Below are 19,489 nucleotides of genomic sequence, written 5' to 3'. Positions count from 1 at the left end.
GTAGCAAGCCTGAAGTGTTAATGAAATTATAGGGTCAGTACATGAAACACACCGCCAACTCAGTCATTCCAGCCGAGGACTCCAGTTTCGTGCTTATTAGCACTCATCAGCCTGGCTTCGGAAGTGACTGAGCTGGAGGTGCAAAACCTCTTAAGGAACCCAAGAGTGCCAAACAAACTGATAGCTAATATAGGATTAGCACAGATCAGGCAAGTGAACGAAGCAATGGTTCAGTTCAACCCGAAGATTGAAGGCAAGACCAGGGCCAGATTACTAAATAGGCAATGTAGGCAGTTGTCTAGGGGCCCCAAGGTTCTAAGGGGCCCCGGAGAAATCTTAAAGTTGAAAATATGTAAGAAACAAGTTCATTTCGACGGAAAAAAAAAAGGAAAGAAAGGAAAAAGTAAAAAAAAATAGAGCTCCCTTTTAGTTACTGTATTGATTGTTAATAAACATTATTGGTAATACTTAAAATTGTAGTCAGAACCTAAAAGTATAAGTTTTAAAATGAGGGGTAAGCTATATGAAATTTGATGAAGGATTTGCATGGTGACAGAAATACAGACTAGAGAAATAATATATGAGATTATGTATAAAATACACGTGTGAGGGGGCCCCAACACTTCTAATGCCTATGGGTCCCGAAATCCTTAATCCGGCCCTGGGCAAGATGTGGTATTTTCAGTAAGTTACCGCCCTATAGCCAGGGCTAAAGCAGAAATACATGAAATACACCGCCAACTCAGTTATTCCAGCCAAGGACACCACGCCTTGCCTTCAATCTTGAAGTTGAACCGAACCATTGCTTTGGTTATTCCTCTGGTCTGTGCTAATCCTACATTAGCTGTATTTCTGCCTTAGCCCTGGCTATAGGGCGGTAACTTACTGAAAATATAAGGTCAGCAGTTTACAAACCCTTACTTTACTTAATTAAATTAGCATTTACAATCACCTAGTTCCCAGCAACATTCTTACAAAAATTTGGAATATGCAATTATAATTTTAAATCATACCTTTCTTCTTTGTCCATTTTCTCAGAAGCAGGAGAACCAGAACATTCAGCAACTTGAGGCCAAATCTTCTGTCTAAGGTTTTGAATCACTGCTATTTTATCTGCACCAGAAGAAGCTATCTTATCAATCACTCTTTCCACAAACACTGCTCCATCTCCAATTCTCTGATCTTGCATTGCTGTAGAAAGTTCAGCCTTAAGCTGGTAAGAATCTGATTTCTCAGACAGTTTTGAATGTAGTTTCAATAAAAGTGACAATATACTCTCACTCACAGTCTTCTGATCCTTAAGATTTAGGCTGAAAGATAAGATAGCGAAAAATAAATTAGAACTGTAACACAAATTTTATTCGACTGGAAAAAAATTTCATTTAAAGAATGTCAATAGTAATTAGAAAAAATATCTTGATTTGAAAGTATTTTAATCCGTGACAGAAAACTAAAATAATTAGAGCAATTCATATAAAGAAATATTGTTCCGTTTAACAAAAAACAGGTAATTTTTATACCTAAATTTCCTTAAAGCAAAATTTTTGCTTACGTTTTGGATGGAATATACAAAAATGAAGAAATAAAGTCAAAAGTGCAGTGAAATGCTTTCTAAATGTTTTTCAACAAAAGTGGCATAACTGTTGCAGAAAAAACCTTTACCTGGCAGTGAATACTATGGTTGCGTTCACATACCTCAACTGGTCGACCAGTGACTAACCGTAGCATTCTACGAGTTACCGGTTGACTGGTTGATGCTGATGTTGTTCTTTCAGCCTCACAGGTTGAGCTACCGGTCAACCACAATTTAAGCAAGTTGATTGGCTGATTGAACCACGTGACACTTTTGACCTATTATAAGTATTTTTCACCTGCGTGTTATTCGTCTGCGCTACATGTCTGCAAGTAGCCGTGATCAACTGAAAGTGTTTGATGAAGCATTGGTTGGTGAACAACCGGTTAGTAAATAGTAACGGCTGACATCATTAAGCTGTCATGTGATCAACGTACCGGGCCAGGTATGCAAACACAACCTATGATGCAGTTGGTGTTAAAGTTAATGGTTAAACGGTAATATTAGAAATGCTGGAAATAACAGAAGCTACAATTGTAGAATTGATAGAAGCAGGGCCTCATTACCACACAGGTAGACTAGGTTTGGGCCTAGGGTCCCATCTTCTTACGGAGTCCCAAAACTTTAAAAATTCCAAACTTTAAAAATTCCAAACTTTAAAAATTATACATAATAGCATTACAACTATACGAAAAATACATGTATATCTTTATAGTAAATAAAAGTAAGGTTTTAAAGAAATTCTGGAAGGAAGTCTGTGGCGGACCTGCATCCAGGAGGCCCCATAGCACCTACAGCTTTGAAATTTTGTACAAAATTCTTTGAGCCCTGGGGGTGTGCACCTGGGGTTTTATTTTTTGAAATTCGAATTAGTTTTTTTGTAATTATTTTTTTAAGCTCAAATTTCACGCAAATTGCCTATTAATGCCTATTAAAGGGGTGAAAGATTATTTGCACATATTAATATTATATATCGTTGGAAAGGGTAGAATTTTTTGTGTTCAATGCAATTTGTTTCAATGCTCTAACTTAAATACGGCGGGAGTTATTCGCGTTTTTAGCTCGAACTTTTTAAGGCTTAGCTTAAATTTAGGCACTACTTTCTTCATTAAATCTATAAGTAAAAAGCAAAGGAATTGTCCCACAGTTTGTTTGTTTGTTTTTTTTTTGACACTACTGAAAAGAGTTGCTTTTTTTTACTTCAGATCTAACTCGACCTGTATTCGAAAAACTTAGCTTCTATCTCCAAAGGAAAAAAGTTACAAGCCGTTAATTTTGAATAATTTTATCTCCATTAAAATTATGTTTTATTTGGCGTTGGCATAGTTCCGTCTTTTCGATTCGCATGTTTCTTCTTTCTTATTCAGAAACTTCAAAGGTTTTGAGTTTAACGAAAAATCTTAGGCTCAACTCAATTCAAGCCCTGAGGTCAAGAGCAAAATATATTACTAGAGACCACGAATATGAAAGCGTCTTTGCCAGCGTACAAAACTGCAGTTTTGCTATGCTCAGGAGCCCCTTAGCCCTTACGGCTCTGCAAGTTCGTACAAGTTATTTTGAAATCCGGGGAAGGGGTGCTTTCTGATCCAAAGGGAGCTTATAACGAGTTTTTAATCTGTTTCTTTTTAATTGACGATTCAAATTTTTGCGAATCAAATAAGATAGCGAAGCAATCTTCAAGGGTTGGTGAGGGTCAGCGAGCAGGGGGTAGAGTCCCCTAGTTTTTTAAATAATAATAAAAAACTAGCTGTGCCGTCCGGCTTTGCACAGTCTACCTCGAAAATAAAAGTTATATCAAGTGAAGCATGTTCAACCATCAGTCTTGAACAAAAAAAAAACAGTAACATTTTGCTGCAGACTGCGGAAAAATAAACAAAAAGTAAACATTTTAAATCCCCCCGATTACAGGAAAAACCTCATTTGTTCATATGAGAAAAAAAAATGGCAACAGATCTTTTTCTCAGTGATTTTCTTCACATTACAAATTTTAATAAAACATTGTTACGGAAAGTTGAGATGAAGCACTGAATAATAATCTGAATGGAGGAAAGCCTTCGAAAAATAGTGATTTTATGTCGAAATCTAAGCTTCATTATCAATATTTTTTAGTTGATATCTTCGCTAATTTTTATCAGAGGATTATGTTAAATAGCCAAACATGAAGACGGGAAAATTACAAATCCATCGATACCTGGTTCGATGGTCAGTTTACTGGTGTTCGGGAGAAGTAACTCGGACATAGATACATAAATACATACGCTCAGTTTTTAATTATAGAAGATAATGACTTGTTAATTGGAGAAAGACTTCCTTAAAGCGGAACTTTAATTCATTCTGCCAGGAGTGTTACTCATGTAATAGTGCTTATCATGTTACAATTATGAGGAGACCCGAAAAGGATTCAAAAATGCACATGACAAATGGTTACATAGTTCTGTGATGGACAAAGAGGCTCCCAAAAATGCATTTGACTGGCCCTAAATCGGTAAATGAACCACTGCATTCCACTATCGAGTCTTCACTCCTCAGGGACTTTCATGCTTAGGGCATCACTTTTAGTTAATCAGGTCCTGGATAGAAGATAGATTCCAGTCCTGTTTTATTATTTTAAAAAAAAAAGCTTCATTTTGATGAAATCCGCAATTTATTACTCTCATCTATTTAATGAAAAGCACTCAAAAATAGTAGTTTTACGTAATTTTTTGCACATCAGTACATTGCACTAATGCTTTAAAGAAAGTGGCGCAAAAAGCTGTTATTCTGTAAGCAAAAATTACCTTCGTTCCGAAACACGGTCCGTGAAGTATAATCCACGAGCTCCAGGAATTTGTTTAAGTCTCAAGGCTTTAGGAATCAGTTGTGCAAGATGAGATGGAGCAGGTATTATATCAACAGAGCCATAAAAATGACTATTACCAACTGATGTAGACACAGAACTAGTTGAAGCTATTGAAGCACTTGCAACTGCTGGAGTCACTGAGACTAGCTCACCTAGAAGAATTATATCTATATATTTTTCTATAACTATACACGTAGGCATGCCTTATATAACATAGTACTTGTAAAACAAGGTTTTAACATTACAAAGTGCAAAATTTGAGATAAATTTAAACACGGATTCGATATTACACGGTACAAAACTTGAATTTAGTATTTCGATATGATTTTTTCAAATTAGGATTCAATTTTTGTTCAATACACTGTTAAAAAAAATGTATGCTATTTAACTCGAAAAAGATTTTTTTTTTTTTTTTTTTTAAGAAATTGATACGAAAAACTAAGTCTAGCTCAAAAGTTTCGTTTTCCAGTATAGTAAAACCCCTCTAATGCGGACACTAACGGGATAAAAAAATTTGTCCGCAATCGAGGGGTGTCCGCAGGACAGGGGTTTATTAATGTTATTTGCCTTGGAATCGGGGAATTAAAAACTGTCTGCATAAGAGGGGTGTCCGCCTTTGAGGGGTGACCGTTAGGAGGGGTTTTACTGTAAATAACACTAACTCTTAACTTTTAAAAGCAAGTTTTCTAAAAACAAATGCATGGAACTAATTCATTCCTAATACATACCAGCAAGAAAATAACATTATCATCAAACATAAACAAATTTGACAAATGATAAATTTAAAAAAATGTAGCAATAGAATAATTCTATTTATTTTATTTTTTCCTTGGTGTTGATCAGACGAACTTTGAACTAAATATGTTTTTTGTCATATTTTTTATTTTTGTGTTTCAACATAATGCTGTGTTCATATTTTTGTTTGCGTTGAAGAACATGAAATTAATTTCAAAATTCAGCTATCATGATATTTTTACCTTAAGAATTGGTTTTGATATAACAGTACACATTGCTTTATTTCATATCATTTCAAAGATTTGTACAAAATGGTTTCAATAAAGCACAGTACATACTGTCCTGATTTCTAATAAGTACATTCATAATTAGCTTCCAAGAAAAGTAAAATAATAATTTGAATAAATTAATAAAAGGGTCTCGTATATCACGGTTTTGATAAAACATGGTATGAATTAATCTTGTTATACAAAGGACATGTGTACAGTGCCAGCAAAAAAAAATTCTTGATGTTTGGTTGACAATTAAAAACTTTACATGAAAACTTCTTGTCGTGATTTGGGAAAATCAGGAAAGTACATAAAAATAAATCATCTCTCAAAAACTATCAACATTTCTAAAATAGAAATTATAAAAGAAAGAAATGATGGAGTCATTGAAAATAAATCATTATAATCATTAATCCATTCTGCTGATTAACCGGTAATCATTCGATTTGCTTATCAAAGCGTCACTACTTAACACTCTTAGTTTCTTCCAATTTTCCTTAATTTTGAGAGGAAATTTCTATGAACCATCAATACTGGGGCAAAGCAAACCAGTCTACCATTTATGTTTTAAAGAAATTTTATAATTAACTGTAAATAAAATCATTGTTAAAAATAAAGACTATCATTTTTAAATAGGATTTTTGTTTATAATGCAGGATCCTCTGACAGTGAAACATTGTGTTTATATACGTTGCTTTAATAGTACTGCTTGACAGAGAACCAACACTAACAGCTTTACCTGTTGAAAATCTTTCGAAGAAAATTCATAAAAAATTATAGAAAATTAGAATTTTTCTAAGTAGCATTTCTGCACTCAGACTACATTTAAAGCACCTTGAAGCAAAAAGGTGTAAGTGCCAAAATATAAAAATTGGAGATACCAGTACAAATGGTAAGAGAAACTCATACCTGTTCAGGGATAGGAGTTAATAATTGCATGAAAGGTACTGTTCTACAGCATAATTTAGAAAAACATTTCAATAAAAGCCTACCTATGGCTTGAACATTTCACCTGTTTCGCTCAAAACTTTAAAAAGTCCACTTATATCCTTTTTGCTTCTCACTATCTCCTCTCATATGCCAACAAGAAAAAAACTCGGGAAATACTTAGGGGAGGGTGTCCCAAAGCGGGAAGGCTTTTGGATGCCACACATGGTGTGTAAGCAGCGATGCATCTATATGCCTGTCTCGTGTTTACCCGAACACCCCTCCCCCCCCCCCCCCCCCCCCCCCGCCCATTTTAATCAGTCCCAGCGAAACAGCATTGAAGCGGCATAGCACAACCAGGCTTAAAATTAAAATAAAGATACATTTCTTTAAAAAAATTAAGTTTTGTAACTTGTGATTAGTCGAACACATGCTTTTTTTTTTAATTGTCAATAATGGTACATTTTTCTGACACTATCCACCTATAAACTATGATAGTCATTTCGCTTATTTTTAATTATTAATTTAAAGTTATGATTATTGAAATAAAAAACATGCTTTTGGGCAAAGCTGGTATAGGATTTAATCATGTATTTATTTATAATTTCTTGACACATGTGCTGACATAGATTTCCTATTTCAATAGGATAAGTATAACTTTAAAAAGTTATTTTTTATGATGGCAATTAGTCTATTAATTTAATCAGTTATTTCTTTGTGTTTTATAAACAAATGTATTGACCTTAAATTGGATCAGTATAACGTTTTTATGTGTAGTTTTTATAATGGCAGGTAGCTAGTCAACTAAATTAATCATTTATAACTTCATATTTGATCGGCAAATGTACCAAATCAGTTAGTTAAGCTTATGCGTTTTGGGTCCCCTGGTAGAGCAAATGTTTGATAAAAAATAAATATTGGGTTTGAAATAATACTAAATCACTTTTCATTTTGAAGTTCAAGAGAACCCTGTTAGGAAATAAAACCGAAATTGTTGCAAAAAAAATTCAAAAACTACAACTTTCGAGCGTTTTTCGAAAATTTACTCGCTTTGGGCCACCCTTCCCTATATGAGACAGTGAGAAGCAAAGGGATGCAAGTAGCAAAATTAAAAATTTGGAGATAACTGGTACAAATGGTAGGTGATCCTCTCCTCTATAGAGAGTACTAGTAGCCCTGAGCAAAAGATAGTACTAGTAGCTGTGGGAGATGCTGTTACACAGCATGATTTAGAAAAACTTTTCAATGAAAACCTACCTGGACTTTATCTTTAAACATGTTTTACTCAAAATTTGAAAATGTTCACTAACATCCCTTTGTTTCTCACTACCTCATATGTGAAGTTTTTAGTATCAAAACCAACTCAACTTTTGAAGGCGAATTTTACTACAGTAATTTAAAAAAAAAAACATTCATGGACTGAGCAATTTCTCATAGAAAATTTTGGAAGGCAGTTTTTGCCCTGACCGAGTAAGTACGATATATTCCAACTCGCTTTGTAGCATGATTATTCATCACATCTACCAAGAAGAATCAAATTACAGGAAAATATAACTTTAAAAAATTCATGGATTGAGCTAGTTTGGATTCTAAATGCCTGATATAATAATAATTGCTTTACCACTTGTAACAGGAACAACTGCTGTGTTGTCATTAGAAGATGACACACTGGGTGGTAAAGCCAGCTGTGTATTTGTAGCAGGTAGTTCTGGCTGATGATTGGCAGCTTCTGCAAATTGAAAAAGGAAGTATAGTAATGACATGTGATGTAGTATCATCCTATCACCTCAGAAAAATATAATCCAATAAGAGCTACTTATCAAGTTTGTTTCTGAAATTTTCTACTTCCACATTGCGTTTTCAAAAGAGTTTTTTTTTCTTTTGGCAAAATATTAGTTTATTTAAAAGATAAAAACAAATTCACTCCGAAAAATAAAGATATAGGGCAATTCCACGAAACTGCCAGCTAAACACTCCTACATATCTTCTGTAACTCCAATAGAAATTATTAAGAGATATTTAAAAAATATCATATTGGTTTTTATTGTTTTTTGCAAAGAAATGGTGTCAAAAAGTCACACACGTAACGGTGGAATGGCTCTATAGAGCATTTAATTTATTTTTTTTAATTATTCTTGAATCTTGTGTCCACTAATTCTTGGAATGATCTCTAACATTTTGTTAAATAAGTTTTGTCTTTTTGCAAAAGGATGTACAGTAGTAAACATAATTTCAGAACATTTATAAAAGCTCACAAAGTACTTCTTGTAACATTTGCATAAAAACGGAGTTTCAGTTTCTATTGACAAGATAAATAAAACACTTGAAAATATTTATTCTCAAAATATGTTTGCACATTTAAGATAGAAAACTTCCTGTTATTCTTGGTGCAAATTATCTGCAGTCTTTCATATTTTATTTTTCCGCAATAATCTACTGTGTGTAGATAAATGTAATTATTTTAACTTGACAAGTGCTAATTCTATTTTTAGATACTCATGCTTCTTTCTTCCAACCTCTTTTATTGACATCAAACCTTCCAAGGTTATGAAAATCTAACTAATCGAAACCTAATTTTTTGAACTACATAACCTTCAGCTTAAGACCTACAGTCAAGGGCGCCCATATAGGGGGGCAAGGAGGGGCTCGAGCCCCCCCCCCTTAGAAATTAGAACTTCCTTGCTTTTAGTACTTTTTTCTTTGCAAAAATGTAAAAATATTTCTTCTCCAGCCATTAATGAATATGTTATTTAAAATTTCCAATTTTAATGACTCTAATCTGTTCTGAAATTGGTTTTCATGGGGAAAATATCATGCTAAACAATAGTTAAAATATCTGAGCCTCCCCCCCCCCTTACAATTTTGCATATGGGCGCCTTGCCTACAGTGCTTACTGATTTTTAAATCTATACTTTTATAGGGCACAAGCCTAATCTGACAGTCTTGTGAAGGCTAGCCAGCTCTTAATTGCAATATTATAATGCATCTGGGTTATGTTTGCTCCAACTATAATTGAAACGTGATCTATATCTAATTTTCATATCTATTTTTTTCTATTTACTTCTAGTACCTGGAGGACCGAGCCTCGCTCGGCTTTAAAAGAATTATTTTTTGTCAACTCGTGTTTTTTTTAAGGTTCAATACTTTTCCAAATATACTTGAAAAGTTTCACGTTAACGAAATATTAAGCACTACCTTCTTCTAACACTAAAGTACCAAGCAAAGAAGATTCTAAATGTAATTAAATCAACATTTTGCTTTAAAATATCTGATACATTTGTGTCCACTATACAATTTGCTTGTCAGTAATTAAAATATTTTGACCTTGGAGTCAGTTTTGCTATGGTGAAATTGGTTTTTAACCTAATACTTCCTTTCATACTATGATGCGTTTCACGATTTTATCCCAATCGAGATTTTCTTTTTGAATAAGTACTTTTCGTGTAGTTGGTCACTTTACGCCGGAAAATGCTACATACAGCATGATATCCATCAAAACTGATGATCCACAAACCATTCCAACAAACTATAACAACTGTCTCAACAAAACATAAACAGTCTCAAGACATACGTTTCTTCGAAAGAAAATTTAGATGCGTGATTTAAAAAACATGTTAAACTATTTGAAGTGTAAAAAGAAAATAAATAAATAAAATAAAATAGGACGGTCAAGCAATAGTTTCACTTAAAAAAGAAAAAAACCTTACATCGACTTACATAATGCTTTTGAATTTGTTTTCAGCCAAGTGTATTTGAAATTAGCCAAAATGGCCAATATCAGCCAAACCTGGCAACCCTAAGCAAGTTTGAAATTTTAAAGCAAGAAGAGACAAATTTTCATTGTTATGGTTGCAAATCGTCTGCCTGATGCGTCAATTCACAATTTACTTCAAGGCTTAACTCAATTAGACTTTGTTTTAAAAAACGTTTATTTTTTTGTAAAAAATCGCGTTTTTACAGAAAAAACACTGATGTGGATGAATTTAGAATGCTAAACTACAATTAAATCCAAAATTTCATCCAAATCGTTAGAGCCGTTTCCGAGATAAGAAATATATATATACCCACAAGAATTGCTCATTTAAAGATATAAGATTTGGGGTGCAGCAAAACGGCTTTTAGAGGTTAAACGTCCCAACCCTCAACAACCCTTGATTTTAAGCAGTGTTGCCAGCCTTAGTAAGTAAGAGCACATACTTACCATCTTCAACTATTGGACTTTGTACATCATATGCATCAACTCCTACTTCCATTTCTGCACTTTCAATAGTCTCACTGACCTCATCTACATCCATTTCTTCAACCATTTCAGTACCCAATACTAAATCAGTTGCCATTTGATCTACCATATGAGGAGAAAATACTACCGGGTGTGGCTCATAAAGAACAATTTTTTCTACAACTTGAGTCACGTTTTCCAAAATATCAGTACTATTAAACCAGTCTTTATAGATTACATCTTCCACTTCTGTCCATTCTTTCCGATTTACGGTTTCAACCTGCAAAAATAATAATAATAATAATAACAACAATAATAAATGCTAACAATTAATAAATACTGCATCATTATTAGAAAACTCAGTAGAATAAATATCAAGTACACAAAGTAAATTATTGTTAAAAGCTTTTACTGCAACATCATTTTATTACAGAATAAACTGCTGTTAAAATATCTTAAAGACAATATATATAGACTTTAACAAGAGTGGTGAGTGTTCAAAAATGTGAGCACAAAGGGCATTATTAACTGTCCATTAAATGTACAAATTTTACCAAATAAACTAAGATATAAAAAAACCATAGTTTCAATAAAACTTTTAAATAATCTGCAAAATATGTTTTTGAAAGTAGCTAAATTAGGTAAAAACTTTAGTTAAAAATTGACAAACAAGTAGCCAACTTTATTACATATCAGCAATCTAGCCAAGTGACTACAGTATCTTAACACAGCCATTTCCAAAACATATGTTTCCTATCCAACTCCAACTCAAAGAAAAAAAGAAAAAAAAAACTTTTAAACTGATTGAGTGGAGGAATTCCTTGAAAATCTGTCATTTAAAAGTTTCAAAAGCTTAAAATCCACAACTCCATGCTTATTGGTGTTAATCATTGCAATTGAATTTTTAACTTTATTGACAGTTAACATCATAAATAATATTATTTAGTTTTGTTTAATGCAAGAATTAAAAAGCAGACATTTGTTGCCCCTTCTGATTGTTGTTTAGTGGATCTAATTATAACCTCATTCATAAATGGCTATGGCTATCTATGCACTATCATTTTGTATTTATTATTTATAGAAACAGGAAATATTCAAATGCAAGAATAACTAAATTTCAATTTTTTTCAGCACTTTGATAGAATTATCTTCGACAGTTTGAAATTGTTTTGAATACTAAAAAATCTATGTGGATCAACATACTCCCAAGGACGATTCTCGAAAAAATGTCCCATGTGTAATGCTAAGTTTTTCATTTTATTCAAGTAATTTTTAATTAAATATGGGATTACCTGTTATGCTTTGATAGTATATTTACACATGTATTATTCCCTAACAACGATATTTTTTGAAGGCGTTGGTTAGCTGGAAAAAAATAAATGTATTTACCTTTTGGGATGTTGAAGGAAAACGAACTGCCATGTCTAGAAGATAAATGCATAAGCTCAGAACTTGCTCTGGAATGTCAGGATCATTTACAGCCTACAAATATGCAAAATAAGAAAATACTGTTAAATAATATTATTATGACGAGCAGTGAAAAATACGAATCAGATTCACAATACATTAAGTATATACGCAGAAATTATAAATAGAGATATGTTGAACTATTGCAGTTGATTAATGAAGTTTTGAATATATTCCCCATACAAATTGAGATAAAGCTGAGAAAACAATTTTTTAAATGGCATATAAGCTAAAACATTTCAAAAAATACCTCTATTTTTATGCACAGTAAATCAGGTTATACCCTGACTCCAAACAAGACAAAAATACATAAAAGAAGGAAACTAATGCAAGATGCAAAAAAATTAACTTTCTGTTTGTTTTATAAAACACCCATAACTGTGCAGTAAATTAGTTAAAATAAACAAAATTTTATGGTCCTAAACGAATTGTATATAGAATAGAATCTTATATAGAATAGAATTGCATAAAATCTTCTGATTAATCATCCAAAATATTTAACTGGCAATATCATTTTTAGTTCTAAAATTATATCAAGTTTTAACAGGTAGACAGAAGAAAAAAAAACTAGCAATGTTTTTTTCTGAAAGTTTTCCCAAACAAAAATGTTGAAGTTATAATGCAACACCACACTTGAAGATGAACAGTCTCCAGGAATATAGTTATGACTATATATATATATATATATATATATATATATATATATACACATACACAAATATGTCTATGTAAGTTAGGAAGAAAAACATATTTCCAAAAATACATTTAAAATCTTACTCTGTACAGTATTGTGAAAATAATTCCATGCATTGTTTTACAATGCAAGATTCGGCGAGGATCAATAAATTCTTTATGAACAGGTCCTGGAATTCTATATGGAGGCCAAGGAGGATGAGAGCTTGTATATTTGTTAGATTGTCTAAGGCTGTAAAAAAAATGAGCAGAGTTAAATAAATGCAAAACATTTTTTTAAAAAATTGCCCAACAGGATATACATCACATTACACAGTTTTTATAATTAAAATAGTATTGTGATCTCATCATGAAACTTTCCTCTATATCAATCTTATGAACTCTTGATCTAACTTATAATCGCTTATGTAATCGCCACTACAAAATTCAGTCGAGTCTCGAGAATCCAAGGTAATTGGGGCTCATGCCACCTCGGATTACTGAAAACTCAGATTATCTGGAAAATTCTTCCAGATTAATTTTTTACACTTTTCCAATGACATAAGAAGTAGCCCCTTTTACTTCCTTATACAAAAAAAAAAGCAGTATTGTTGTCATGAAAAATTATCACTGAAATTTCAACATAAATTTTGTTTTTAATTACCTCTAAACAAATTTGAACTTTTTTCCACAAAGTCTGTATGTACATATTTACCCGTGCAAATCTGTAGGCAATCAAATATATATTTTGATTGAATTGTTGCTCGAATCCATTTCAATCAGTTTTGTCATAACCTTTGTATTTGTGTGCTTGTGAGCATATGTATCTTGCATACCACAAAAAGTTAGTTGTAGAAGGTTTCTGTTTAGTCTTTTGTATACATTACTCGCGAGGCGTCAAGTTTGGAACCTTCCTTTTTGACTATCATCAGGTATTCCAATATTCCAAAAGACATCTTTACACGTTCTCTGCGGCAAATCAATGTTACTTTCACGCATCAACTTATCATCTTCAACGCATTTTGAAATTCACATTGTGCATGCAGTCTACGACTACATGTATATCATGCCACTTAAGGGTGTTGACAACAACCTTGCAATTCCTTTTTTATTAATTACTGTATCTAGTTAAATAAGTGTAATAGCAAGGAAAAAAATATTTTCACTTTTATGAAAAAAAATTTTTTGGAACTAAAAAATGTAAATGAAAATATAAAGTAAGAACCTCGAATTAAGCGTAACCTCGAACTTTCGAGACTCGGATTATCAAGACTCTACGGCTGTTCGCAAAAGCGGGATGATTTTGAAAATTGGAAAATTGGTGCTTCTAAATCACTGCCGTTAAATTTTTGGCCTCAGTACTTGCGCCAGGAATGTTTTTTCCTTTGGAAACCTAAGCAAAGAATACGGAAATATCTATTTGCAGAGTTACCATCAAACAACAAGGTAACCAAACTAAAATTACTCAAGCAAAAATTTCACGAGCGTGCCAATTTCTGTATTATTGAAATACACCTGCAAAGTCAGAATCAAAGAGGGAAAACTGAAAAATCGATTCAAAAGCCTTGCTTATTTTAGTTACAAACATTTTATTTGCTAACAAATAGAAGATGGCAACAGATAAAAATTTTTAAGCATTGTGATGTTTCCGATTATTTTCCAACAGTTATATGGTGTAAAAGGATTTCTCAAGCAGATGACATTTTAAAATCATTTATCTTTCACATTGCTGTATTAATTTAGCTATTTTATTCAAGGAAATGATGGAATTATCAGAGGTTCCCGAATCCTCTCACTATCACAGGTATTTTAGTATTTTAGAGAGTAGTTCCTCTCAATGATATGAATAAAGGGTTACTACTTATGAACCTAAACCAGGGGTTATAATAAATGACACAAACATATAAATTCAAGCATGTTACTTGTCACATGTAAATAATTTTGTAAGCTACTAACTCCTTATAAGAATATGCGAAAAATACTTCCCACAACTTTGTTAACTTTTAAATGTCCAGGGTAAGAAATTTTCCCACCAATGAGCAATGCTGCCATTTGCTGAATATTCGGGGGGGGGGGAGAAGAATAGCGTTCTTTACATAAATGTGGGACTGCTCATTTTCAAAACCCATGCCTATCATTTGTGAACAATTCTATCCTATTTAATTAATACGTATGAAATTAGATGACATTCTTAAAAATGGTGGCATCAAATCCTATATTTCCTAATTGATCTGGCAATTGTCAAATTATTTCCTTCATTTTCTGGAAAGTAACACTTTTTCGGTCATCTAGAATCAAATTTAATTTTTAACGGGACATGAAGTGAACTGGCTGATACACTGGGATTTTGTCTGAAAACTGGGACTGTCCTGGTAGAACCATGACATCAGGGAAGATAAGCAGAACATGATCCTTCCTCTTCCTCCCCTACACACAGAAACTTTGAGTTAATGTGGGTTTCTTTTTTTTTCTTTTTTTGTTATACTGAATAGTTTTTACTTTTTTCACAATTATTGAGACACACCCACACATAATAAGATGAAGTTGTATACTTACAACTGTGTGTATCTATCTAAAGATGATTGATATTCCCTTCGATGAACAGCTCGTAGAAGCACATGAATTGGATCATATTCTTGTTCCCAAACCTCAGGCTTCGGTACATACATGCCTTGCAACATTGCACCGCCAGCTTCAAATATTGGAGCCTTATAATCTGCCAACTACAAAAGGAAATCATAACAACTAAATTTGAGACTAAGTAATAAAAAAAGTGAAAGAAATTCAATGAAATCGATTTTTATAGCTTTAGAAAAATATAGTCAATTCTCGATAACTCGAAGTCTGATAACTGCAATATTACTATAACTTGAAGTTTTTATCAAGTCCCGACCACTTTGTCTTTAATGCCAGGCTAATTATTCTCAATATCTCAAAGTTAACTTCCTTTAAATTGAAGTTTTTTTAAAGATGACTCGAAATTTATTTTGAAACAATGAAAAAAAAAAAAAAAAAAACAAGTGACTATGAGAGAAAAATTAATTCACCTTCACTTGCAATTAATGCACAATAGACCTCTAAAGCAAGAAGAGCACCTGTTGAGCCAATGTGCAATAAAGGAGTTAGTATCTGTGTGGAAATAAGTTAGCTTGTTTTCTTTTATTGTTCTGTACTGTTTACCCTTTGACATGTTGCTGGATAACGAATTTGCTTTTAAGCTGTCATGTTGCCAACTGATTGTATTTTTATTCAAAGGATGACCTAAGTTAAGATGCGTTCCCCTTTATTCTTTAGTTCGATCATTTGCTGACAAGTTCCTGAGAGACAGATTGAGTTTTCTTTACTATTAAAGATATCTAAGCAAGTACTCTGTCACTGATATTAAAAGAAAAAGAGAAACTTCTAAAGTGGTAGAATCCATGAATACGAATTTGAAACAAATGAAGAAGAGCACTTTTCCTGATTTAGATAGAATCAGCTCCATTCAAGTGGTTCCAGCAGTATCGAAATTAAAACCATGCTTTTGATTTTTTTCTCTCAACATTTTTGAATTAACTCAGCATATTGTGCTTAAAAACTACCAAGTTCTGTAATTTTGTCTGTTATATGAACATATTAATTAAAATATTCAATGGTTTTTAATATTAAAATGTCGAAAACCAAAACTAGCGGTAAGTCGAACTTCAGATAAGTCGAAGTTTTTCTCCAGTCCCTTTAGATTCGAATTATTCCAAATTGACCGAATTCAATTTTATCAAAAGGGATTGATACTGAAGATAAAATATAGAAAAATATCAATTCAGACATGAGACACAAGACACATCCTCCCCTCCCCCCTTTCTCCTACTGATATTTCATTCTCAATCAAAGGGAGAGCGGGGTATTCATATGTAAACTACTATCATTACAAAAATCTAGTCTATTTGGTGAAAAAATACAATAAAAAATACTATTTTCATATAAAAAAATTAAAAATTTAAAGCTACTCGGTTTTTTTTTTTTTTTTTTTTTGAAAACCATGAATTGGTAAACATTTTTTTAATGAGCATTTTGTAACAGGCAGCAGCAGATGATCCATTTCACAAGAAAATTAATAATAGCTAATGCATGAATCAAAAAGCACTTGCTTTTACCTTATTAAGTATACTCTCAAAATCCTTATTTTGAGAAATAGCTCCACATTTATCAGGCAACAAATCCATTAATTGTGAATGTGTTCTATCACTCATGCAAAGAAGAGAAATCATTTCTTGTCTGGTAACTTCCTCTTCAGTCTGACCTATAAAAAATTATAATTATTTAGTTTTAAGAGGCCATAAAAAGAGACTTACTTAAACATAATAAAAATTCAAAGGAAATCAGTACATTTTATGTGAAGTTAGCAAATACATTATATGAATAGTGAAAAAAAAAATCCAAAGAAGCAATAACTGTCTCTATGAAGAAACATAAGTAACAATTTTAGGACATACATGAAATACATCGCCAGCTCAGTCAATTCCAGCCGAGGATTGCAGTTTCATGCTTATTAGCACTCATTAGCTCGGCATAGGAAGTGACTGAGCTGGAGGTGGAAAACCTCTTAAGGAAGCCAAGAGTTTCAAACAATCTGGTAGCTAATGCAGAATTAGAACTGACCAGACGTGTGACCAAAGCAATTGTTTGGTTCAACTCGAAGATTGAAAGCAAGGCTGGTATGCCGGGCTGATGAGTGCTAATAAGCACGAAACTGCAGTCCTCGGCAGGAATTGACTGAGCTGGTGGTGTATTTCATATTATTTCTGCCTTAGCCCTGGCTATAGGGTGGTAACTTACTGAATTTTAGGACATGTTCAATTAGTCTTAGTTTATCACAAGGATATTTTTAATTTTTTTACATGTCCATATGAAGGCTACTAAGATGACAAATAGACACATTAGAATAATACGATAGATTTAAAAGAATACGAATATGTGATGTATCAGGGATGAGTGTCCAAAACTTAAATTTTTGAGAGACAAGGACATTCTCAGCTGACCAAATACAACTCCAAATATTACCGAATGATAAAATATGAGCAAGCTCACATACCTACATCTGATGAGAAGAGACATTAGGCACACTTAGTAAAAAATTAGTAAAATATTGCAACACTGTCCCCACATTAGCTGGATTGTCAAACAAAACATGCCGATTAAAGAAATGTTTTGAGATGTCTCAATGACCACATATCAAGACTCCCCCGACTGAAATACAAGAGTTCAGAAAGAAATTATGCAATTATTTAAGTTGATTAGAATTGATAATATTAAAGATATTGATTCCAATGTTTAAAAAAAAAAACATAGGTAAATTTAAATAAATTTTACAAATTTCATAGAAAAATTGTAATTGAAAAGAAATAACTTCAATAAATTATAAATTAGTAGATATTTTACAAAATGAAAAAATGACTAAAAACACATTATGATTTTCATTGAGTGCTAAAATCAATATGCTCACTTAATATTTGATAACAGTAACAGAAGATATCCATGAATTTGTCAGCAATCAATAGACAATAAAATAAGAAAAATGATGGTGTAAATTAAATGTTAAAAAAGTCAAACTATAAAAGACTGCAACGTAACAAACACACATCTCAATTTGTACTGTATAACATTTTGCAAAAAATAAAAAATAAAAAAATTATATTTTTTATTCATGGTACGCTATATTTTCCCTAGCATATATTAATAATTTTATCCATACAATTTATCTTTGTAGAACAATAAAGTAATTTGTATATTTCTTTTGATTAAAACTTGACAATAGTTTTGCTCACATAACTAAGATTTTTTATCTTGATAAAACTATACTCCAAAAAAAAAATGCTACTTCCTTTTATTAAAGCTTTTCATTGCATAATTTTGAGCACAATATAGTAATAAGAGCAGCAAAATTAACTAGATAATAGTACTAAGCCACTATGCATTGTGATTAAAATTAAAGGTTTAAGAATTCAATCACACAAAATCCATCTCTAATAATAAAAAATATTACATTTTCAAGTATTAATATTCATTTCACATTAACTTTACTTATGTTGTCAACATAGACCTTTTCCTCGACATAGCTAATTGTTATTAAATCAACACGGCTTTGAAAGAAAACAAAAACATTAATAAATTTTAAAGATACTAATTTCAAGGAATACGTTTTTTATACCTATATTAGTGTGTATTGATAATAATGTGCAGAGAAATGAAAGAGCTCCTTCAAGCATTGGTAGAACTTTGTCAGATTCCAAGAAATTGTTACGTGTATCAGGATCAAATGAAAACCAAGACCATACATGAAACCTGAAAACAAATATAAAAACATTAAAACATATTTTAATAAATATTATGTTCCATTCAAATCAAAATGTGAGTTACAATTAAAAATAGGAATACGTGATATTATTGCAAATAGGCTAATTAAGCTAAATATTAATATTTATTTTTAAAATAGTTGAATGTGAGGCAAAGGGAAGTAGTTAAGAAAACTTACCTTTCTCAAAATGAATAAATTGGAAGTTTGTTTTGAAAATTACAGTAATGAAGATTGGCAAAGAGAAAAATTAAATATTTTAGGGGTTTTTTTTTTTTTTTTTTTTGAAAATAAAAAAAAAGTTTCATCAAAAGATTGAATGAATAATTAAAAGAATGAATGGATAAATTAATGAACAAGTGATTTATTGATTTAACAAAGAAATAAATTAGCAAATGTAATGAGCCCTTCCAAATTTTCTCCGTAGGCACTTGACAAATTGTATTAAACATTTTTA

The 19,489-nt window shown here is 31.9% G+C and overlaps 1 protein-coding gene across 1 annotated transcript in view; it reads right to left on the bottom strand.

The window, feature by feature from the left end:
* LOC129225646 (E3 ubiquitin-protein ligase ubr3-like) overlaps window positions 1–19,489 on the bottom strand; it is a 116,039-nt gene that overhangs the window by 63,080 nt on the left and 33,470 nt on the right. Inside the window, exons 12-20 of the mRNA XM_054860114.1 lie at window positions 18,889–19,022; window positions 16,835–16,980; window positions 15,258–15,424; window positions 12,807–12,954; window positions 11,952–12,044; window positions 10,545–10,842; window positions 7,965–8,072; window positions 4,351–4,564; window positions 1,014–1,310 (exon numbers count right to left, since the gene is read on the bottom strand). Of these exons, the coding sequence (XP_054716089.1) occupies window positions 1,014–1,310; window positions 4,351–4,564; window positions 7,965–8,072; window positions 10,545–10,842; window positions 11,952–12,044; window positions 12,807–12,954; window positions 15,258–15,424; window positions 16,835–16,980; window positions 18,889–19,022 (1,605 nt within the window). The remainder of the gene's footprint in view (window positions 1–1,013; window positions 1,311–4,350; window positions 4,565–7,964; window positions 8,073–10,544; window positions 10,843–11,951; window positions 12,045–12,806; window positions 12,955–15,257; window positions 15,425–16,834; window positions 16,981–18,888; window positions 19,023–19,489) is intronic.

The sequence above is a fragment of the Uloborus diversus genome, chromosome 7, assembly GCF_026930045.1.
Source record: "Uloborus diversus isolate 005 chromosome 7, Udiv.v.3.1, whole genome shotgun sequence".
Lineage (NCBI taxonomy): Eukaryota > Metazoa > Arthropoda > Arachnida > Araneae > Uloboridae > Uloborus > Uloborus diversus.
Note: the sequence above shows the minus strand (reverse complement) of the source record. Positions and strands in the feature narration are given on the sequence as shown.